The following is a 20,831-nucleotide window of genomic DNA, read 5'->3' on the forward strand; positions in this document are numbered from 1 at the left end:
TTCTATGTCATACCCCTTTATAATAAACAAACAAACACGCGCACACACACAAATAGAAACACACACACACACACGCACACACACGTTACCTATAACTGTGGGTCTCCCTGGTCCATTGGACAGTACGGCCGTATGGGGCAAAGGATTCTGGGATAGGGGTGTGTGGCTCCCATTGGTCAGGGGAGGGCGAAGGTCGGCCAGGTAAGGCTGGCCGATGGGACCTACAGGGGCGCCGGCTGGATTGATGGAAAACAACAACAGCAACCAAGGTCATCTAGTGTGGGGTCATGTCTGTGAGTGTACTGTCTGTGAGTGTACTGTCTGTGAGTGTACTGTCTGTGAGTGTACTGTCTGTGAGTGTACTGTCTGTGAGTGTACTGTGTGTGAGTGTACTGTCTGTGAGTGTACTGTGTGTGAGTGTGCTGTCTGTGAGTGTACTGTCTGTGAGTGTACTGTCTGTGAGTGTACTGTGTGTGAGTGTACTGTGTGTGAGTGTACTGTGTGTGAGTGTACTGTGTGTGAGTGTGCTGTCTGTGAGTGTGCTGTCTGTGAGTGTGCTGTCTGTGAGTGTGCTGTCTGTGAGTGTGCTGTCTGTGAGTGTGCTGTCTGTGAGTGTACTGTCTGTGAGTGTTCTGTGTGTGAGTGTACTGTGTGTGAGTGTACTGTCTGTGAGTGTACTGTCTGTGAGTGTACTGTCTGTGAGTGTACTGTCTGTGAGTGTACTGTCTGTGAGTGTACTGTGTGTGAGTGTACTGTGTGTGAGTGTACTGTCTGTGAGTATACTGTGTGTGAGTATACTGTGTGTGAGTGTACTGTCTGTGAGTGTACTGTCTGTGAGTGTACTGGGTGTGAGTGTACTGTCTGTGAGTGTACTGTCTGTGAGTATACTGTCTGTGAGTGTACTGTCTGTGAGTATACTGTCTGTGAGTGTACTGTCTGTGAGTGTACTGTCTGTGAGTGTACTGGGTGTGAGTGTACTGTGTGTGAGTGTACTGTGTGTGAGTGTACTGTGTGTGAGTGTACTGTGTGTGAGTGTACTGGGTGTGAGTGTACTGGGTGTGAGTGTACTGTCTGTGAGTGTACTGTCTGTGAGTGTACTGTCTGTGAGTATACTGTCTGTGAGTGTACTGTCTGTGAGTGTACTGTCTGTGAGTGTACTGGGTGTGAGTGTACTGTGTGTGAGTGTACTGTGTGTGAGTGTACTGGGTGTGAGTGTACTGTGTGTGAGTGTACTGGGTGTGAGTGTACTGGGTGTGAGTGTACTGTCTGTGAGTGTACTGTCTGTGAGTGTACTGTCTGTGAGTGTACTGTGTGTGAGTGTGCTGTCTGTGAGTGTACTGTCTGTGAGTGTACTGTCTGTGAGTGTACTGTGTGTGAGTGTACTGTGTGTGAGTGTGCTGTCTGTGAGTGTACTGTGTGTGAGTGTACTGTATGTGAGTGTACTGTCTGTGAGTGTACTGTCTGTGAGTGTACTGTGTGTGAGTGTACTGTCTGTGAGTGTACTGTCTGTGAGTGTACTGTGTGTGAGTGTACTGTCTGTGAGTATACTGTCTGTGAGTGTACTGTCTGTGAGTGTACTGTCTGTGAGTGTACTGGGTGTGAGTGTACTGTGTGTGAGTGTACTGTGTGTGAGTGTACTGTGTGTGAGTGTACTGTGTGTGAGTGTACTGGGTGTGAGTGTACTGGGTGTGAGTGTACTGTCTGTGAGTGTACTGTCTGTGAGTGTACTGTCTGTGAGTATACTGTCTGTGAGTGTACTGTCTGTGAGTGTACTGTCTGTGAGTGTACTGGGTGTGAGTGTACTGTGTGTGAGTGTACTGTGTGTGAGTGTACTGGGTGTGAGTGTACTGTGTGTGAGTGTACTGGGTGTGAGTGTACTGGGTGTGAGTGTACTGTCTGTGAGTGTACTGTCTGTGAGTGTACTGTCTGTGAGTGTACTGTCTGTGAGTGTACTGTCTGTGAGTGTGCTGTCTGTGAGTGTACTGTCTGTGAGTGTACTGTGTGTGAGTGTACTGTGTGTGAGTGTGCTGTCTGTGAGTGTACTGTGTGTGAGTGTACTGTATGTGAGTGTACTGTCTGTGAGTGTACTGTCTGTGAGTGTACTGTCTGTGAGTGTACTGTGTGTGAGTGTACTGTCTGTGAGTGTACTGTCTGTGAGTGTACTGTGTGTGAGTGTACTGTCTGTGAGTATACTGTGTGTGAGTGTACTGTCTGTGAGTGTACTGTCTGTGAGTGTACTGGGTGTGAGTGTACTGGGTGTGAGTGTACTGTCTGTGAGTGTACTGTGTGTGAGTGTACTGTCTGTGAGTGTACTGTCTGTGAGTATACTGTGTGTGAGTATACTGTCTGTGAGTGTACTGTGTGTGAGTGTACTGTGTGTGAGTGTACTGTGTGTGAGTGTACTGTCTGTGAGTGTACTGTGTGTGAGTGTACTGTGTGTGAGTGTACTGTCTGTGAGTGTACTGTCTGTGAGTGTACTGTGTGTGAGTGTACTGTCTGTGAGTGTACTGTCTGTGAGTGTACTGTGTGTGAGTGTACTGTCTGTGAGTGTACTGGGTGTGAGTGTACTGTCTGTGAGTGTACTGTCTGTGAGTGTACTGTCTGTGAGTGTACTGTGTGTGAGTGTACTGGGTGTGAGTGTACTGGGTGTGAGTGTACTGGGTGTGAGTGTACTGTCTGTGAGTGTACTGGGTGTGAGCGTGCGTGTACCAGTGTAGCTGCCGGGTGGGTGTCCAGGGTGAGCGGTGACTGCTGGATTGAGGAGGTGCTCGTCTGAGATCACATGACTGTCAGAGGTGTTGGGCGCTGTCTGTCTCCCTCTAGTCTCTGAAAAGACAACGCACACAGTCAGATTAGCATTTGGCTACACACACAAACACAGCCAGACCGGCATACAGAAACCTACACTGTCAAAACCATCGAAACACAGTCAATGCTCCTGTACTTACACAGTGTGTGTGTGTGTGTGTGTACTAATTTGAGAGAACAGATGGATATTTTCCGTGAAAGCATTAGAGTCACTCAAGTGATTATGTTAGTGTCAGCTCAATTTACATTTGAATGTAAACTCTACTCTAGTTACTGTAGGTCTGAAACTCATCCTTCTTCCTAATCTGTGTGGATTAGACTTGATTTACTGTCTCTCCGCCTCATATACTGTATACCACAGGCATTGTCAGTTACACAGTAACAGTCTAGCCACAGGCTTCGACCCTTCTTCACCCTGACCCCAGTCCTGACCTCTCACCCTAGGCCTCTGTCCTCCACACCTGGACAGACAGGTCGGGTCACAGACCCCTCCTCTCCTACAAACTCCAACTTTGACCCCAGACGAGCCCCCTGTCCACAGAACGACAGCAGAGATACACAGAAGGAGAGACTGACCCACTGGCCTGACGCCCCCCCCCCCTCTACTACCTCGCTCCCTTTCTCTCCCCCCCTCTACCTCGCTCTCTTTCTCAATTCAATATACTTTATTGACATGGAACGTTACACCACTTACACTGTCATGGAAAGATCACACATGAAAACATCCCCCAATCCCCTCTACTCCCACTGCTTGTGTTACCGAGGCCCTTCCAGCAGATAGCAGCCCCTCTGACCAGCAGTCCCTGGCTGTTCTTGTACAGATGGTACTTCAAGTGCTTCTGTTTCTTGGGCTGGGTGCTCAGCTTCAGGTTGATGTGGTTGGAGAACTCAGTGAAGTAGCGGAACCCCTTCTCTCCACAGCCCATACAGTTCCCAGAGAACCCTGAGGACGACCACACAAACACTAGTTCAGTGTGTGTGTGTGTGTGTGTGTGCGTGTTGTGCTTGTGTGTGTGTGTGTGTGTGTGTGTGTGTGTGTGTGTGTGTGTGTGTGTGTGTGTGTGTGTGTGTGTGTGTGTGTGTGTGTGTGTGTGGTTGGGAGACTCAGTGAAACAATAATAAGCCCTTTCTCCCATTGTGAGAGAAAGAGTGTGTGAGCGATGATGTTTCCATGGTTACAGGTCAGCTGGGTTCTGAGATGGTGTGTGTGTGTTGTGCTTGTTTGTGTGTGTGTCTAGCAGAGCCCAGGTTGAGGGACTAATAATGTGTGTATGTGTCTGCAATCAGGATACCCTGACTGTTCTCTATAGCCTCTCTCTGTCAGTCTCTCTCTCTGTCAGTCTCTCTCTCTGTCAGTCTCTCTCTCTGTCAGTCTCTCTCTCGGTCATTCTCTCTCTCGGTCATTCTCTCTCTCGGTCATTCTCTCTCTCTGTCATTCTCTCTCTCTGTCATTCTCTCTCTCTGTCATTCTCTCTCTCTGTCATTCTCTCTCTCTGTCATTCTCTCTCTCTGTCAGTCTCTCTCTCTGTCAGTCTCTCTCTCTGTCATTCTCTCTCTTGGTCATTCTCTCTCTCTGTCATTCTCTCTCTCTGTCAGTCTCTCTCTCTGTCAGTCTCTCTCTCTGTCAGTCTCTCTCTCTGTCATTCAATTCAATTCAATTCAATTTGCTTTATTGGCATGACGTAACAGTGTACATATTGCCAAAGCTTATTTACAATATAAAAAAAAAGAGAATCAAAATTGTCAACGGGACAACAGTAACAACAATAACCAAGTGTCAAAATAACCATACATTGAACAATAACAATAAACATACAGTAGAGTACATGTGCAGGTTGGTTGGTCTGTCAGACACTGTCCCTCAACTTATGGCAGGCAGCAATGTAGTGCGCTGCCAACCCACAGCTCTCTGCGTCCTCCCCCAACAGGACGGGTAGCCTATCCTCATCAGAGAGGTCTTTGAAACCTTGAATAAGAGTTTCAAATTTGGGGAAATGACACTCTCTAATTGTTTTGTATTTTTTACATTTTGTCAGGAAATGCAGCTCTGTCTCGGGTTCTGCTGTTGTGCAGTGGTTGCACAGTCTTTCCTCTACAGGGAGCCAGGTTTTCCTGTGTCTACCCTTCTCAATGGCAAGGCTGTGCTCACTGAGCCTGTACTTTGTCAAGGTTTTTCTAAGGTTTTGATCAGTAACCATGGTCAAATATTTAGCCACGGTGTACTGTCGATTTAGGGCCAGATAGCACTGCATTTTGCTTTGTGTTTGTGCTTGTGTTTCCCAATAAGCAATATAGTTTTGTTTTGACTGTGTTGTAATTTGGTTTATCCTGATTGATTGGATGTTCTGGTCCTGAGGCTTCAGTGTTTTAGTAGAACAGGTTTGTGAACTCAGCCCCAGGACCAGCTGGATGAGGGGACTCTTTTCTTTGCTCAGCTCTTGGCATTGCAGGGCTTGGTAATGATATGAGAGGGGGTCACTGTATTTTAGATGTTTCCAAAACTTAATTGCTCTTTTTTGAGTTTTTATTATTAGTGGATATTTGCCTAATTCTGCCCTGCATGCATTGTTTGTAGTTTTCCTCTGGACATGTAGGATAATCTTACAGAACTCTGCATGCAGGGTTTCAATGGGATGTTTGTCCCATTTGATGAAATCTTGTTTTGCAAGTGGACCCCACATCTCGCTGCCATAAAGTGCAATTGGTTCAATGATATATTCAATTAGTTTTAGCCAAATTTTAATAGGTATTTCAATTTGAATTTGCTTTTTAATGGCGTAGAATGCCCTGCGTGCTTTCTCTCTCAGTTCATTCACTGCCTCATTAAGGTGTTCAGTTGAGCTTATTTTTAAACCTAAGTAATTGTAGTGTGTGCAGTACTCTATATATTTTGTACCAATTGAGAACTTTGGTCTAATTCCCTGAGATCTGGATCTTCTCTGGAAAATCATTATTTTAGTCTTTTTGGGGTTTACTGCCAGGGCCCAGGTCTGGCAGTACTGCTCTAGCAGGTCCAGGCTCTGCTGTAGGCCATGTGCTGTGGGTGACAGCAGGCATAGGTCATCTGCGAAGAGTAGGCATTTAACCTCTGAATTGTGGAGACTAACACCAGGGGCTGAGGATTTTTCTAGAATAGTGGCCAATTCGTTGATGTAAATATTGAAGAGTGCAGGGCTCAGATTACAACCCTGACGAAGGCCCCGCCCCTGGTTAAAGAATTATGTTATTTTCTTGCAAATTATAATGCTGCACGTATTGCCAGTATACATTGATTTAATTATATCATATGTTTTACCCCCTACACCACTTTCAATAACTTTGTAGAACAGTCCTGTATGCCAAATAGAATCAAATGCTTTTTGGAAGTTGATAAAGCAAGCGTATATTTTGGTATTATTTTGGTGGACATGTTTATCTATCAGGGTGTGTAGGGTGTAAATATGATCAGTTGTGCGATGTTTTGGTATAAATCCAATTTGGCTTTTACTCAAGACATTGTGCTTATTAAGGAAGTTTAGAACTCTTACATTTATAATACTACAGAAAACCTTCCCCAGGTTACTGTTCACACAAATGCCTCTGTAATTGTTAGGGTCAAATTTGTCTCCGTTTTTAAAGATTGGGGTTATGAGTCCTTGATTCCAGATGTCAGGGAAATAACCTACACTCAGGATCAAATTAAACAGTTTTAATATAGCCAATTGAAATTTTGCACTAGTGAGTTTGAGCATCTCATTTAGGATGGCATCAGGTCCGCATGCTTTTTTAAATTTGAGGGCCTGAAGTTTCTTATAGAGCTCCTGGTCAGTAATTGGGGAGTCCAATGGATTTTGATTATCCTTTATAGCTTTTTCTAATCCATTCAACTTCTCATGAATTTGGCGTTGTTCTGTGTTTGTGTCAATTTGAACGGTGTTGTAGAGTGTTTTAAAATGGGTTGTCCATACTGTATGTCACCATTTTGTATCGCTAATTCCTCTTGTTTAGATTTTTTTATTTTTTTCCAATTTTGCCAGAAGTTGTTTGTGTTTATGGACTCCTCAATTAGCGTCAGCTGCTTTCTGTTGTACTGGGCTTTTTTGGTTCTGAGTGTACGTTTATAGAGTTTTAAAGTCTCACAGTAATGAAGGCGTAATTCACCATTATTTGGGTCTCTGTGCTTTTGGTTGGATAGTGTTCTAATTTTTTTCCTTATAATTTTACAATCTGCATCAAACCAGTTGTCATCTGTGATCTTTTTTGTTTTGTTTTTTATCAATTTCAATTGTGCTTCTTTTGCCGTTTGCCTGAATATATAGTTGATGTTTTGTACTGCTAGATTGATGCCTTCTTTACTGTGAGTGAATGTGGTATCCAGAAAGTTATCTAAGAGTGTTTGGATATTTTGGTTCCAGGTTGCTTTCTGGTATTCTTCTGTGCTGTTTTGGGCCCATCTGTATGAATTTGTGATGTTGTACAGCTTGCTGGGCTGTGAATGTGTGGTTGTTTCCATGTCTGCTCTTTTGAGGAACAATGTAATTTTGCTGTGATCAGACAGAGGTGTTAGTGGCTTGACAGTGAATGAGCTGAGAGAGAAAGGGTCAATGTCTGTGATCATATAGTCTACTGTACTGTGGCCAAGAGGTGAGCAGTAGGTGAATCTCCCCAAAGAGTCCCCCCGTAACCTACCATTGACAAAGTAATTATCTCATTCTCTCTCATTCTCTCTCTGTCATTCTCTCTCTCTCTGTCATGTCTGTGTGTGTCTGTGTGTCTGTGTGTATCTGTATGTGTATCTCACCCAGCAGTGCGTTGCGTCCTCGTTCGTCGGGCAGGAACCTGCAGTCGACAGCACACACCAGCAGTGTGTCTGGTGCACTGGGGGACTTGGCCCCTACCAGCAGGAAACCTGGGGCCACGTTTAGAGGCTCTGACGCCAGGGAGGACAGACGCAGGTCCCTACCGGCCTGGCAGAACCCTGAGGGACACACACACACACACACACACACACACACACACACACACACACACACACACACACACACACACACACACACACACACACACACACACACACACACACACACACACACACACACACACACACACACACACACACACACACACACACACACACACACACTGTTACCCTAACCAAACAGACAGAGATCTCTTGCCACCAGACAGAAGCCTAAGACAGGAGACAATGTATACAGTGAGGGGGGCAGCCCTGAGGGAACCGTGTGTGTGTTCATACCATCCGTGGTGCAGCATCCTTCTGGTGGGGGCTTCATCTGGTATGCAATGAGGGGGCTGTTGGACTCGGAGCCATCTTCCTCCTCCTCATTCTCCACCCGGCCTGCTGACATACATTCTCATTACAGAGTGTCACAACACACACAAACACACACAAGTCCACACATACACGCACACAGGTGCAGACACACACACACACACACACACACACACACACACACACACACACACACACACACACACACACACACACACACACACCACTGTGCAAGGGTGGCTGCTCTGCCTCCAGGTAGAGCTGTGAGAAGACAGGCCGTGGCACCACAGTGTTGGAGCGGAGAGAAGCCTCGATGGAGTTATGAAGGACCTCCTCAAAACGCGTGGTCCTCAACTGGCCAGCATACGAGTTCCCCATCGCACACCTAGACACACAGGAATGCAAACACACACGCACAAGTTCAACAAGACCGTGTACATTACCTCACAGTTTACCATAACCCGCCTACACACACACACATGCGCGCACACACACACACACACACACACACACACACACACACACACACACACACACACACACACACACACACACACACACACACACACACACACACACACACACACACACACCACATGGCCGCACCCATCCAGAGTCATATCGCTCTCTCTTTCTCTCAATAATATATATGGCTCTGTTGTCACTTCATCTGTCACACAAGCTGGACAACCTTGTGGCACTACAGGCACTGTCAGAGCTAGGAACACAAGCATTTCGCTACACCCGCAATAACATCTGGGAAATATGTGTATGTGACCAATAAAAAGAATGTGATTTGACTTGATGCTTACCCCAAATCATTCCTTAGACAGGGTGAACAGTAGCGCTCGAAAAACTCTAGGTGGCAGTCTGCCCTCCCCCGACTGTTTTCAGCCATTAGCTTCGCTCAGGTGAACTACAATCCCGACCCGGTGTTTAAACGTTTCGAAACGGCAAGGCTACACTGTAGATCTGGCCATGTGGGAACGCTACCAATGTTGACAATGTTGTGAATAAAAATGGACTTGCAGTACAGTTTGTTTGGCCTAAATGAGAGGAGGTCGGATAAAAGGTAACTCCAGGACGGCGCTGTGTCCCCTGCCTGGGGCAGTTGACCTCAGAAAGCGACAGCCGATTGTCTCTTCCTGTGTTTTACTGAGGCAACCAAACTACTCAGACTTGTCGGGAGATTCTCAAATTGGACAAAAGTCCATCCTCTCTTCGACTCCTCCGTCCTCCTCTCCTCTCCTCCAAACCAACAATTGGCAGAGTGATCGAGGAGAGTGTTAATTCGTTAGTAGGCGAACGAAGGAATCTGCTCCCCTCCTCGATTACCTACTTTGTCAGAGTATCCTCATGCACACATTTAAAAACAATACACTACTTATCCATTTAGCTATAAAATAATGATTTGCACAACTAGCTACATTTGTTTTGATCACTTGACACATCCATTTTGGGATTCACACTTGATGACGCGAGTGGAGGAGAGTCTCATTTCATACAAGTGCATCGCTCCCTGATTACCTTTGAACTTTTTGTCAAAACGAGGCAAAGAGAGGACAGAGGAGAACAAAACTTATTGAGATTTTCCCCATAGTTCGTCCCATATTACGTAACACAAACGAGAATGAGGGGGGAGGGAGACAGAGAGAGAGAGGTGGGGAGAGAGAAAATAGGGGGACAAAAGCAAGAAGAATATCGCGATACAGAAAGAGAAAATGAAGTAGTGCATCTTGTTGTGAACAGCAGACATTCGCTAACTAGCCTGTTCTTTACACTGACTCTGGCACACACACACACACACACACACACACACACACACACACACACACACACACACACACACACACACACACACACACACACACACACACACACACACACACACACACACACACACACACACACACACACACACACACACACACACACACACACACACACACACACAGCAGCGATGGCAGACACTGGCGCAGAGGCTGACCAATCTCCACCTACATAAAAACAATCAGCTGCACAGTCACAGAGTCAGGTCGCCCTGACCTATACAGCCTGCTCGGCTCAGCTCGCCCCCCCCCCCCCCCCCCCCACTCACAAACACACATTGGTGGCTCAGCTCAGCAGCATGGGTAAACAAAGCACTCATGAGTGAGTCACACAGCACGGCCAGCACTCAGTCATTATTACAGACTACTACAATGCAGTACACTACAGTGCATTTAGAAAGTATTCAGACCCCTTGACTTTTTTCACATTTTGTTCCGTTACATTCCTTATTCTAAAATTGATTAAAATGTTTTTATTCCTCATCGATCCACACACAATAACCCATAATGACGAAGCAAAAACAGCTTTTAGATTTTTTTTGCAAATGTATCAAATAAAAAAACAGAAATATTACATTTACATAAGTATTCAGACCCTTTACTCAGTATGATGCACCTTTGGCAGCAACTAAAGCCTGGAGTCTTCTTGGGTATGACGCTACAAGCTTGGCACACTGTCAGGTTGGATGGGGAGCGTCACTGCATAGCTATTTTCAGGTCTCTCCAGAGATGTTTGATAGGGTTCAAGTCCGGCCTCTGGCTCGGCCACTCAAGGACATTCAGAGACTTGTCCCGAAGCCACTCCTGCGTTTTCTTGGCTGTTGGATGGTGAACATACGCCCCAGTCTGAGGTCTTGAGCGCTCTAGAGAAGGTTTTCATCAATGATCTCTCTGTACTTTGCTCCGTTCATCTTTCCCTCATCCGGACTAGTCTCCCAATCCCTGCCGCTGAAAAATATCCCCACAGCATGATGCTGCCACCCCCATGCTTCACCGTTGGAATGGTGCCAGGTTTGCTCCAGACATGACGCTTGGCATTCAGGCCAAAGAGTTTAATCTTGGTTTCATCAGACCAGAGAATCTTGTTTCTCATGGTTTGAGAGTCCTTTAGGTGCCTCGACACAATCCTGTCTCGGAGCTCTATGGACAATTCCTTCAACCTTTTTGCTCTGACATGCACTGTCAACTGTGGGACCTTATATAGACAGGTGTGTGCCTTTCCAAATCATGTCCAATCAATTGAATTTACCACTGATGGACTCCAATCAAGTTGTAGAAACATCTCAAAGATGATCAATAGAAACAGGATGCACCTGAGCTCAACTTCGAGTCTCACAGCAAAGGGTCTGAATACTTATGTAAGTAAGGTATTTCTGTTTTTTATTTGCAATAATTTCTAACCTGTTTTTACTGTCATTATGGGGTGTTGTGATGTCATTATAGGGTATTGTGATGTCAATCTGGGGTATTGTGTGCAGATTGCTGTGGATAATTTTTTTAAAAATCCATTTTAGAATAAGGCTGTAACAAACAACATTTTCCAAAGGCACTGTAACATTGACTCTACACACTAAGCCCATACAATATACGCTCACTATTACAGAGTAACACACACACCTTCACTATCTGACATACTCCTGATGAAGGCACAAGTCAAAACGTAGGCCGTAGGGTACCATCTCTGAAGGCCAATACTTTTTACATTTTAGTCATTCAGCAGACGCTCTTATCCAGAGCGACGTACAGTTAGTGCATTCATCTTAAGATAGCTAGGTGGGACAACTACACAGTCATAGTAAGTACTTTTTTCCTCAATAAGGAAGTAAGAAAAGTCAGTGCTAGTAGGAAAAGACAAAAGCAGATTTTTCCCCCAAAAAATGTTATGAGGTCTTATTTAAGTTACTCTTTGAAGACGTAGGGTTTCAGATGTTTTGGGGAAAATGGGCTCTGCTTTCCTGACGTTATGGGGAAGCTTGTTCCACAATTGGGGTGCCAGGATAGAGAAGGGTTTTGTCTGGGCTGAGCAAGAGCTGACCCCCGTAGGGGTGGAGGGCTGAGAGGGCTCCCTGGCTGGGTGGGAGGGCTGGGAGGGCTCCCTGGCTGGGTGGGAGGGCTGGGAGGGCTCCCTGGCTGGGTGGGAGGGCTGGGAGGGCTCCCTGGCTGGGTGGGAGGGCTGGGAGGGCTCCCTGGCTGGGTGGGAGGGCCCCCTGCCTGGGGCAGTTGACCTCAGAAAGTGACAGCTGATTGGTTTCTTTAGTAAAACACAGGAAGACCGTTTGGGAGATTCTCAATTGGGCAAAAGTCTATCCTCTCCTCGACTCCTCCGTGACCCGGAAACCAATAAGTGTCAAAGTGATCGAGGAGAGTGTCAATTCGTTAGTCAAACGAAGGAGTCTGCTCCCCTCCTCGGTTACCTCACGCGGAAGTGTTTTCAAATCTCCCACACCTCCCTTTGAATCAGCTGTTCTTTTCTCAAAGGAGAAAAGCATGCACACATTTAAAAACAATACGCTACTTATCCATTTAGCTATAAAATAATGAATTGCACAACTAGCTACATTTGTTTTGATCACTTGACACATCCATTTTGGGATTCACACTTGATGACGCGAGTGGAGGAGAGTCTCATTTCATACAAGTGCTTTTTGTTTTCACGTTTCCTCTCCCCTCCGCTTCTCGATTACCGAAGAGAAGACCGAGGACAGAGGGGAGCAAAACTTATTGAGATTCCTCCACAGTTCCCCTATCAGTGAATATGATTAGGTAACACAAACAAGAGAGGGGGGAGGAGGGAGAAAGAGAGAGATTTTATTCGATTTTAGATTGATTAGGATCCCCATTAGCCAATGCCAGCAGCGACAGCTAGTTTTATTGGGGTCCGACACATAACGAAAAAGACAAAATACATTACAGACAAAATATAAAATGCAGTTTACATACATTTAAAAACATTAATAGGTAGTGTGTCTGTGGGTGTGTGTGTGTGTCTATCAGTTCCACATACATGTCAGTACATAAACAGAACAAATAGGTCACATGAGGGAGAGTTGTTGTGCTGTGAGGTGTTGCTTTATTTGTTTTTTGAAACCAAGTTTGCTGTTCACTCATGGCTCTGTATAATACTATACTCTGTATATACTGTGTGTTTTCTTGAATTTGTTCTGGACCTGGGGACTGTGAAAAGACCCCTGGTGGCATGTCTGGTGGGGTAAGTGTGTGTGTCAGTGCTGTGCGTACAGTAAGTTGACAGTGCAAACAATTAGGAATTTAGCCAAGAGAGACTGGCATGCATAGTATTAATATTAGCCCTCTGATTACAATGAAGAGCAAGACGTGCTGTTCTGTTCTGGTCCAGCTGCAGCGGTCTAAGGCACTGCATCTCAGTGCTAGAGGCATCACTACAGACCCTGGTTAGATTCCAGACTGTATCACAACCAGCCGTGATTGGGAGTCCCATAGGGCGGCACACAATTGGCTCAGCGTCGTCCGGGTTAGGGTTTGGCCGGGGTAGGCCGTCATTCTAAATAAGAATTTGTTCTTAACTGACTTGCCTAGTTAAATAAAGATGAAATAAAAATATATACAACATTTACTTGGTCTTTCTTTGCAGCACTTGACTGGACAATAATCAAGATAAGATCAAACTAGAGTCTGCAGGACTTGCTTTCTGGAGTGTGGTGTCAAAAAAGCAGAGCATCTCTTTATTACGGACAGACCTCTCCCAATCTTTATAACCGTTGAATCTATATGTTTTGACTATGACAGTTTACAATCTAAGGTAACATCAAGTAATTTAGTCTCCTCAACTTGTTCAACAGCCACACCATTCATTACCAGAGTCAGCTGATGTCTAGAACTTAGGGAATGATTTGTACCACGCTCTTTGTTTTAGAGATGTTCAGGACCAGTTTATTACTGGCCACCCATTCCAAAACAGACTGCAACTATTTGTTAAGGGTTTAAGGTACTTCATTAGATGTGGTTGTTAATGAGTACATTGTTGACTCAACATTCATGGACACACATGTTTGTTAAATGCTAGTGGCAGATCATTGGTAAAAATAGAAAAGAGGGCCTAGAGAGCTGCCCTGCGGTACACCACACTTTACATGTTTGATATTAGAGAAGCTTCCATTAAAGAAAACCCTCTGAGTTCTATTAGATATATAGCTCTGAATCCACAATATGGCAGAGGTTGAAAAGCCATAACACATACGTTTTCTCAACAACAGGTTATGGTCAATAATATCAAAGGCTGCACTGAAATATAACAATACAGCTCCCACAATGTTTTTATTATCAATTTCTTTCAACCAATCATCAGTCATCTGTGTCAGTGCAGTACATGTTGAGTGACCTTCTCTACAAGCATGCTGAAAATCTGTTAATTTGTTTACAGAGAAATAGCATTGTATTTGGTCGAACACTATTTTTTCTAACAGTTTGCTAAGAGCTGGCAGCAAGTTAATAGGTCTGCTGTTAGAACCAGTAAAGACCGCTTTACCACTCTTGGGTAGCAGAATGACTTTGGCTTCCCTCCAGGCCTGAGGACAAAGACTTTCCTCTAGGCTCAGATTAAAGATATGACAGATAGGATGGTAGCTGACTCTATAGCCACTCCTCAGTAGCTTTCCATCTAAGTTATCAATGCCAGGAGGTTTGTCATCGTTACGTTGTATAAATGATTGGAGACAGGCGCAGGAATTCATAATAGGCAGGTTTAATACGCCACCCAAAATATACAACCTGCCATGAAAAGGCATGGGGACGAAGCCCAAAACAAACACGTATACAAAAACACAGGGACGTAACCCAAACAAAAGAGCGAGGTTAAACCTCTAATGAATACACAGGACGAGACCCGCAATACACTACATGGGGCGAGACCCGTATTAACAAATGTACAACAATACACAGGACGAGACCCGTAATAACAAGTGCACAATACACGCAGCACGAAAGACGAAACCACAAAGCACAGGTACTCACAGACCAACGGACATGGGAACAATAACCGACAAGACAATGGTGAACAGAGGGCGCATATATACAATTACTAATCAGGGGAATTGGAATCAGGTGTGTGTAATGAGACAGTTCAGTGACGCCTAGAGGCCGGTGACGTAGACCTCCGTAACTGGTGCACGGAATGAGCAGCAGTACTGGGGGAATCCGTGACAATCATTATTGATCGATAACAATTTTTCCCACCTCTCCTACACTAACTTTACAAAATTCAAACTCACAATGCTTTTCTTTTGCCAAATCTATGCTGCCTGTTCGTTTTTTGGCATTTCCTGCCTAACTTTTGCCCACTTTGCCAATGAAGTAATCATTCACATAATTGGCAACATTAAATGTTTTTGTGATGAATAAGCCATTCAATGAACGATGGAGTTGAATTTGTCTTTCTGCTCATATTCATTTAAAGTACTTCAAAGTTTTTTTTTCATCATTTTATATATCATTGATCTTGGCTTCATAATACAGTTTCTTCGTCTTTTTTATTGCGTTTAGTCACATCATTTCTCAATTTGCAGTAAGTCAGCCAGTCAGATACGCAGCCAGACCTATTAGCCACTCTTTTTGCCCCATCTCTTTCAACCATAACATTTTAAAATTCTTTATCAATCCATGGAGCCTTAAGAAACGGACTGTTAGAACTGTTAACAGGTACATGTTTATCAATAATTAGAAGAAGCAATTTCATAAATTCATCAAATGCAGTGTCTGGATGCGCCTTATTAATCACATCAGACAAACACCTATTTTTAACATCATCCACATAAAAGTCACAGCAAAATCTTTATGATCTCTTATACACTATTTTAGGCCCGAATTTTGGAACTTTGGCTTTCCTGGATATAGCCACTAGATTGTGATCACTGCATCCAATGGGTACAGATTTAGAACAAGGTTCTACAGTATTAGTAAAAATTTGATCAATACATGTGAGTGATCTTGTTCCTGTAGTGTTTGTAAACACCCTGGTAGGTTGATTAATAACCTGAACCAGATTACAGGCACTGGTTACAGTAAGACGCTTCCTCTTGAGCGGACAGCTTGATGAAAACCAGTTAATATTCAGGTCCCCAAGAAAGAAAACATCTCTGTTTACATCACATACACTATCAAGCATTTCACACACATTATTTAGATACTGACTGTTAGCACTTGGTATATAGCAACACCCCAAAAGAAAAGGCTTTAGATGAGGCAGCTGAACCTGCAACCACAACACGTCAATAACACTTGACATAAGTTCTTCTCTAAGTATTACAGGTATATGGCTCTGAATATAGACAGCAACACCTCCCCCATAAGCATTCCTGTCTCTTCTATAGATGTTATATCCTTGTATTGCTACTGTTGTATCATCAAATAGATTTTCTAAGTGAGTTTCAGAAATGACTAATATGTTAATGTTATCTGATGTTATAAATAAGTCTCATGAAATCAATATCTTGCTAAGGCTACATATATTAACATGGGCTATTTTCAGCCCTTTCCTGGGTAGCTTATCAGACATCGACATAATATGGAAAAAGCAAACAAAGCAAGAAACATAATATACATTCAGCAGTCCATCGTTCATTGAATCAGATGGTGTGCGTAAGTGTTTGTGTGTGTGCTGCGGGGTTGAAGCTATGAACCAATAGGCTTGGTTCTCTCATCCCTTCCAGACTTTTGGGAGGGAGGATGGACAATGAGCCTGTCATAGTGGATGTAAGCAATGTCCCAACACGCTCTGGCAGCTTTCATGGCTGGGATAAGTTCTTCCCTCTTCTAGCGCACAGCTTCAGGATATTCCTCGTTGAGGAAGATTTACGTTCGTCTCTAGTTCTCGACTCTTTCCAGAACAGCTAGCTTGTCCTTGAACCTCAGGAACTTGACCACTATCGGCCTGAGCCTATCACCTGGGCCGGTGGTGGGCTTTCAAGTCCTGTGGCCACGCTCCACCTCAATCTTCCTGTGGTCCATCTTCAGTTTCTCTGAGATAATTTCCCTCACTTTGTCCTCAGACTCCGTCTAGGTCTCAGGTGGAGATTCTGCAGTGTTGTTCCACCTTAATTGTCCCTCAAGATAATCAGATTTCTCCGTCATTGTTATCATGGATTCACACACAGAACTGATGTCCTCTCAATGATTTACAGATCACAGTCATCCTGCCGTTCTCCTGTTTGAACTGTTCTTCAGGTCCTGGACCTCTCTGGTCAGGTCATCCAATTGTTTTATTAGTTGACTCCACCAGTATTTGGACAACACATGAAGCTATTTTCTTGTTACTTGTAGAACAACTTTTTTTTCCTTCACCTGTGATAGAGAGACACCACTGTCCTCAACGGTACTCCCGCCGGCTTTGGTCGTTGTCATGGTAGCAATGTAGGTTACGCTGTTACTCCTCGCAGTTCCAGACAGGGAACGTTGCAGGGAAGATAGAGACATGGGGAGAGAGAAAACAGGAGGGGGGGGGGGGGAGCAAGAAAAATTGTGCGATACAGAAAGAGAAAATGAAGTAGTGTATCTTGTGGTGAACAGCAGACATTCGCTAACTAGCCTGTTCTTTACACTGACTCTGGCACACACAGACATACACCTACACAAACATACACATACAGCAGTGGCGGCAGACTCCGGCGCGATGGCCATCCAATCTCCCCCTCCATAAAACAATCAGCTATACAGTCACAGAGTTAGGTCGCCCTGACCTAAACAGCCTGCTCAGCTCAGCTCGCACCCACCACACACACACAAAGGTGGCTCAGCTCAGCAGCGTGTGTAAACACAGCAAGGCCAGCACTCACAGTCACTATTACAGTACACTACAATTCATTACACACTACACCATACACACACTAACATTGGCCATACATACTAATCCTATACAACATACGCTCACTATTACAGAGTAACACACAAACCTTCACTAAGTCACATACTCCTGATGAAGGCACAAGACAAAACGTAGGCCGTAGGGTACCATCTCTGAAGGCTAATACGTTTACATTTAAGTCATTTAGCAGACGCTCTTATCCCTAGCGACTTACAGTTAGTGCATTAATCTTAAGATAGCTAGGTGGGACAACCACACATCACAGTAGTAAGTACAAGTTTCCTCAATAAAGAAGTCAGTGCTAGTAGGAAGAGACAAAGGCAGATTTTCCCCACAATTTTGAAGAGGTGGGGTTTCAGATGTTTTAGAAAGATGGGCAGGGACTCCGGTGTCCTGACGTTACGGGGAAGTTTGTACCATGATTGGGGTGCCAGAAACAGAGAAGGATTTTGGATTTTGGACTTTGGATTTTGGACTCCGGCTGAGCCGGAGCTGAGGGCCAAGAGACCAGAGGTGGCAAACGTAGTGCTCGGGTTGGGTGTAGGGTTTGAGCATAGCCTGAAGGTAGAGGGGCAGTTCCTCTTGCTGCTCCGTAGGCAGGCACCAGGGTCTTGAAGCCGACGCAAGTTTTCATCGTAAGTAACATCATTTGGGTGAACTATCCTTGTAATCACCCCGCTAACACGAGGAAACAATATAGACAGAGGAGTGTGTATAATAGAGGTATTCCCATTAAGACGCATTGAGGCCTTGGTCTATAGAGGGCTGTGTGAATTGAAGCCTTGGCAAGCCGCCCAGTCGTGTGAGTGTGACTGAGTGTGAATCTGCTCTCTAAATAGTCAGGCTGTCTGACAGAGAAACACACATCACAACACTAGGTCAATCCCACCTAATCCCACTACTCTAAACCCCCTGATCAGTCCATATGCGGCCTACACGCACACGCACACACACACACACACACACACACACACACACACACACACACACACACACACACACACACACACACACACACACACACACAAAAAAAACAGACACACTCATCATCTCAGCACAGTTCTTTAGCCCCTTATCTGAAAGGCGAGCCGTTTCATTAACAGACCACCAACTGCTAGAGGAATCCCACCCTAGCCACCAATGCTAACTGGTAATGCTACTACTACTGCTAAGGCTAACGCTAGCCTACCTTTCACTCTTACAGCAACGACAGTCAGGGGTCAATCCTTACTTCAGATCATCTTCGAGACTGCTGCCTAAATCAGTGTTTCTCAACTATTGTTGTGCCTGGGACTTGCAAGCTATGATATCAATACAAGGACCACTTGTATTGATATCAATGGAATGTTCCATGCAAGGGTGCAACTTTGGTTTTAGTGGGGGGGGGGGGGGCAATATTATTATATATTTTTTATCCAGTCGGATAAACACCACAAACAGCCTACCGGACCGATCGGAGGCGTCCGCATGGTCCTGAAGCACACTGTTGCCTCGTTTTGTCATGGAGCAAGGTGTGGGGAAAGCACAAGATGAAAGCCTACAACAGGGTTCCCCCAACTGAGCAATTTAAAAAAAAATATATAGATATTTTGGGGAATTTTCAAAAACCAGGAAAGTGATTTTAATTTTGGAAATCTGTGGCCAAGCATTACCACACATAATAGAGAGACATGTGATCGTATACAAGGTTTTGAATTATTATGTTTTTATTCAAATATTATATCTGTTTGTATTTGTATTTATTATGGATCCCCATTCTCTTCCTGGGGTCCAGCAAAATGAAGGCAGTTTATACCATTTTAAAAACATTACAATACATTCACAGATTTCACAACACACTGTGTGCCCTTAGGCCCCAACTCCACCACTACCACATACTGTATCTACAGTACAAAATCCATGTGTATGTATAGTGCGTATGTTATTGTGTGTGTGTGTGTGTGTGTGTGTGTGTGTGTGTGTGTGTGTGTGTGTGTGTGTGTGTGTGTGTGTGTGTGTGTGTGTGTGTGTGTGTCAGTATGCATGCATGTGTCTGTGCCAATGTTTGTGTTGCTTCACAGTCCCCGCTGTTCCATAAGGTTTTTTTTATCTGTTTTTTAAATCTAATTGTACTGCTTGCGTCAGTTACTTGATGTGGAATAGAGTTCCATGTAGTCATGGTTCTATGTAGTACTGTGTGCCTCCCATAGTCTGTTCTGGACTTGGGGACTGTGAAGAGACCTCTTGTGGCATGTCTTGTGGGGTATGCATGGGTGTCTAAGCTGTGTGCCAGTAGTTTAGACAGACAGCTCGGTGCATTCAATATGTCAATACCTCTCATAAATAAAAGTAGTGATGAAGTCAATCTCTCCTCCACTTTCAGCCAGGAGAGATTGACATGCATATTATTAATATTAGCTCTCTGTGTACATCCAAGGGCCAGCCGTACTGCCCTGTTCTGAGCCAATTGCAATTTTCCGAAGTCCTTTTTTGTGGCACCTGACTACACGACTGAACTTTATTTTTAAATGTTTTATTTATCCGTTATTTTACCAGGTAAGTTGACTGAGAACACGTTCTCATTTACAGCAACGACCTGGGGAATAGTTACAGGGGAGAGGTGGGGGATGAATGAGCCAATCGTAAACTGGGGATTATTAGGTGAGCGTGATGGTTTGAGGGCCAGATTGGGAATTTAGCCAGGAGACCGGGGTTAACAGTAGTCAAGGTGCGACAAAACTAGGGCCTGTAGGACCTGCCTTGTTGATAGTGTTGTTAAGAAGGCAGAGCATCGCTTTATTATAGACAGACTTCTCCCCATCTTAGCTACTACTGCATCAATATGTTTTGACCATGACAGTTTACAATCTAGGGTTACACCAAGCAGTTTAGTCATCTCAACGTGCTCAATTTCCACATGATTTATTACAATATTTTGTTGAGGTTTAGGGTTTCGTGAGTGTTTTGTTCCAAATAGAATGCTTTTAGTTTTAGAAATATTTAGGGGTAACTTATTCCTTGCCACCCACTCTGAAACTAACTGCAGCTCTTTGTTGAGTGTTGCAGTCATTTCAGTCGCTGTAGTAGCTGACGTGTATAGTGGTGAGTC

General features: G+C 44.5%; 1 protein-coding gene across 2 annotated transcripts in view; it reads right to left on the bottom strand.

The window, feature by feature from the left end:
- LOC139530635 (protein GREB1-like) overlaps window positions 1–20,831 on the bottom strand; it is a 62,357-nt gene that overhangs the window by 26,423 nt on the left and 15,103 nt on the right. Inside the window, exons 2-7 of one of the 2 annotated variants that reach the window (XM_071327218.1) lie at window positions 8,305–8,465; window positions 8,045–8,146; window positions 7,589–7,765; window positions 3,569–3,751; window positions 2,710–2,826; window positions 90–236 (exon numbers count right to left, since the gene is read on the bottom strand). In XM_071327218.1, the coding sequence (XP_071183319.1) occupies window positions 90–236; window positions 2,710–2,826; window positions 3,569–3,751; window positions 7,589–7,765; window positions 8,045–8,146; window positions 8,305–8,458 (880 nt within the window). In that variant the 5' untranslated portion in view covers window positions 8,459–8,465. Of the gene's footprint in view, window positions 1–89; window positions 237–2,709; window positions 2,827–3,568; window positions 3,752–7,588; window positions 7,766–8,044; window positions 8,150–8,304; window positions 8,466–20,831 lie in introns of both variants that reach the window. The other variant, XM_071327216.1, reaches the window with a different exon arrangement.

The sequence above is a fragment of the Salvelinus alpinus genome, chromosome 9 (genome assembly GCF_045679555.1).
Source record: "Salvelinus alpinus chromosome 9, SLU_Salpinus.1, whole genome shotgun sequence".
In the NCBI taxonomy this organism is placed as follows: domain Eukaryota; kingdom Metazoa; phylum Chordata; class Actinopteri; order Salmoniformes; family Salmonidae; genus Salvelinus; species Salvelinus alpinus.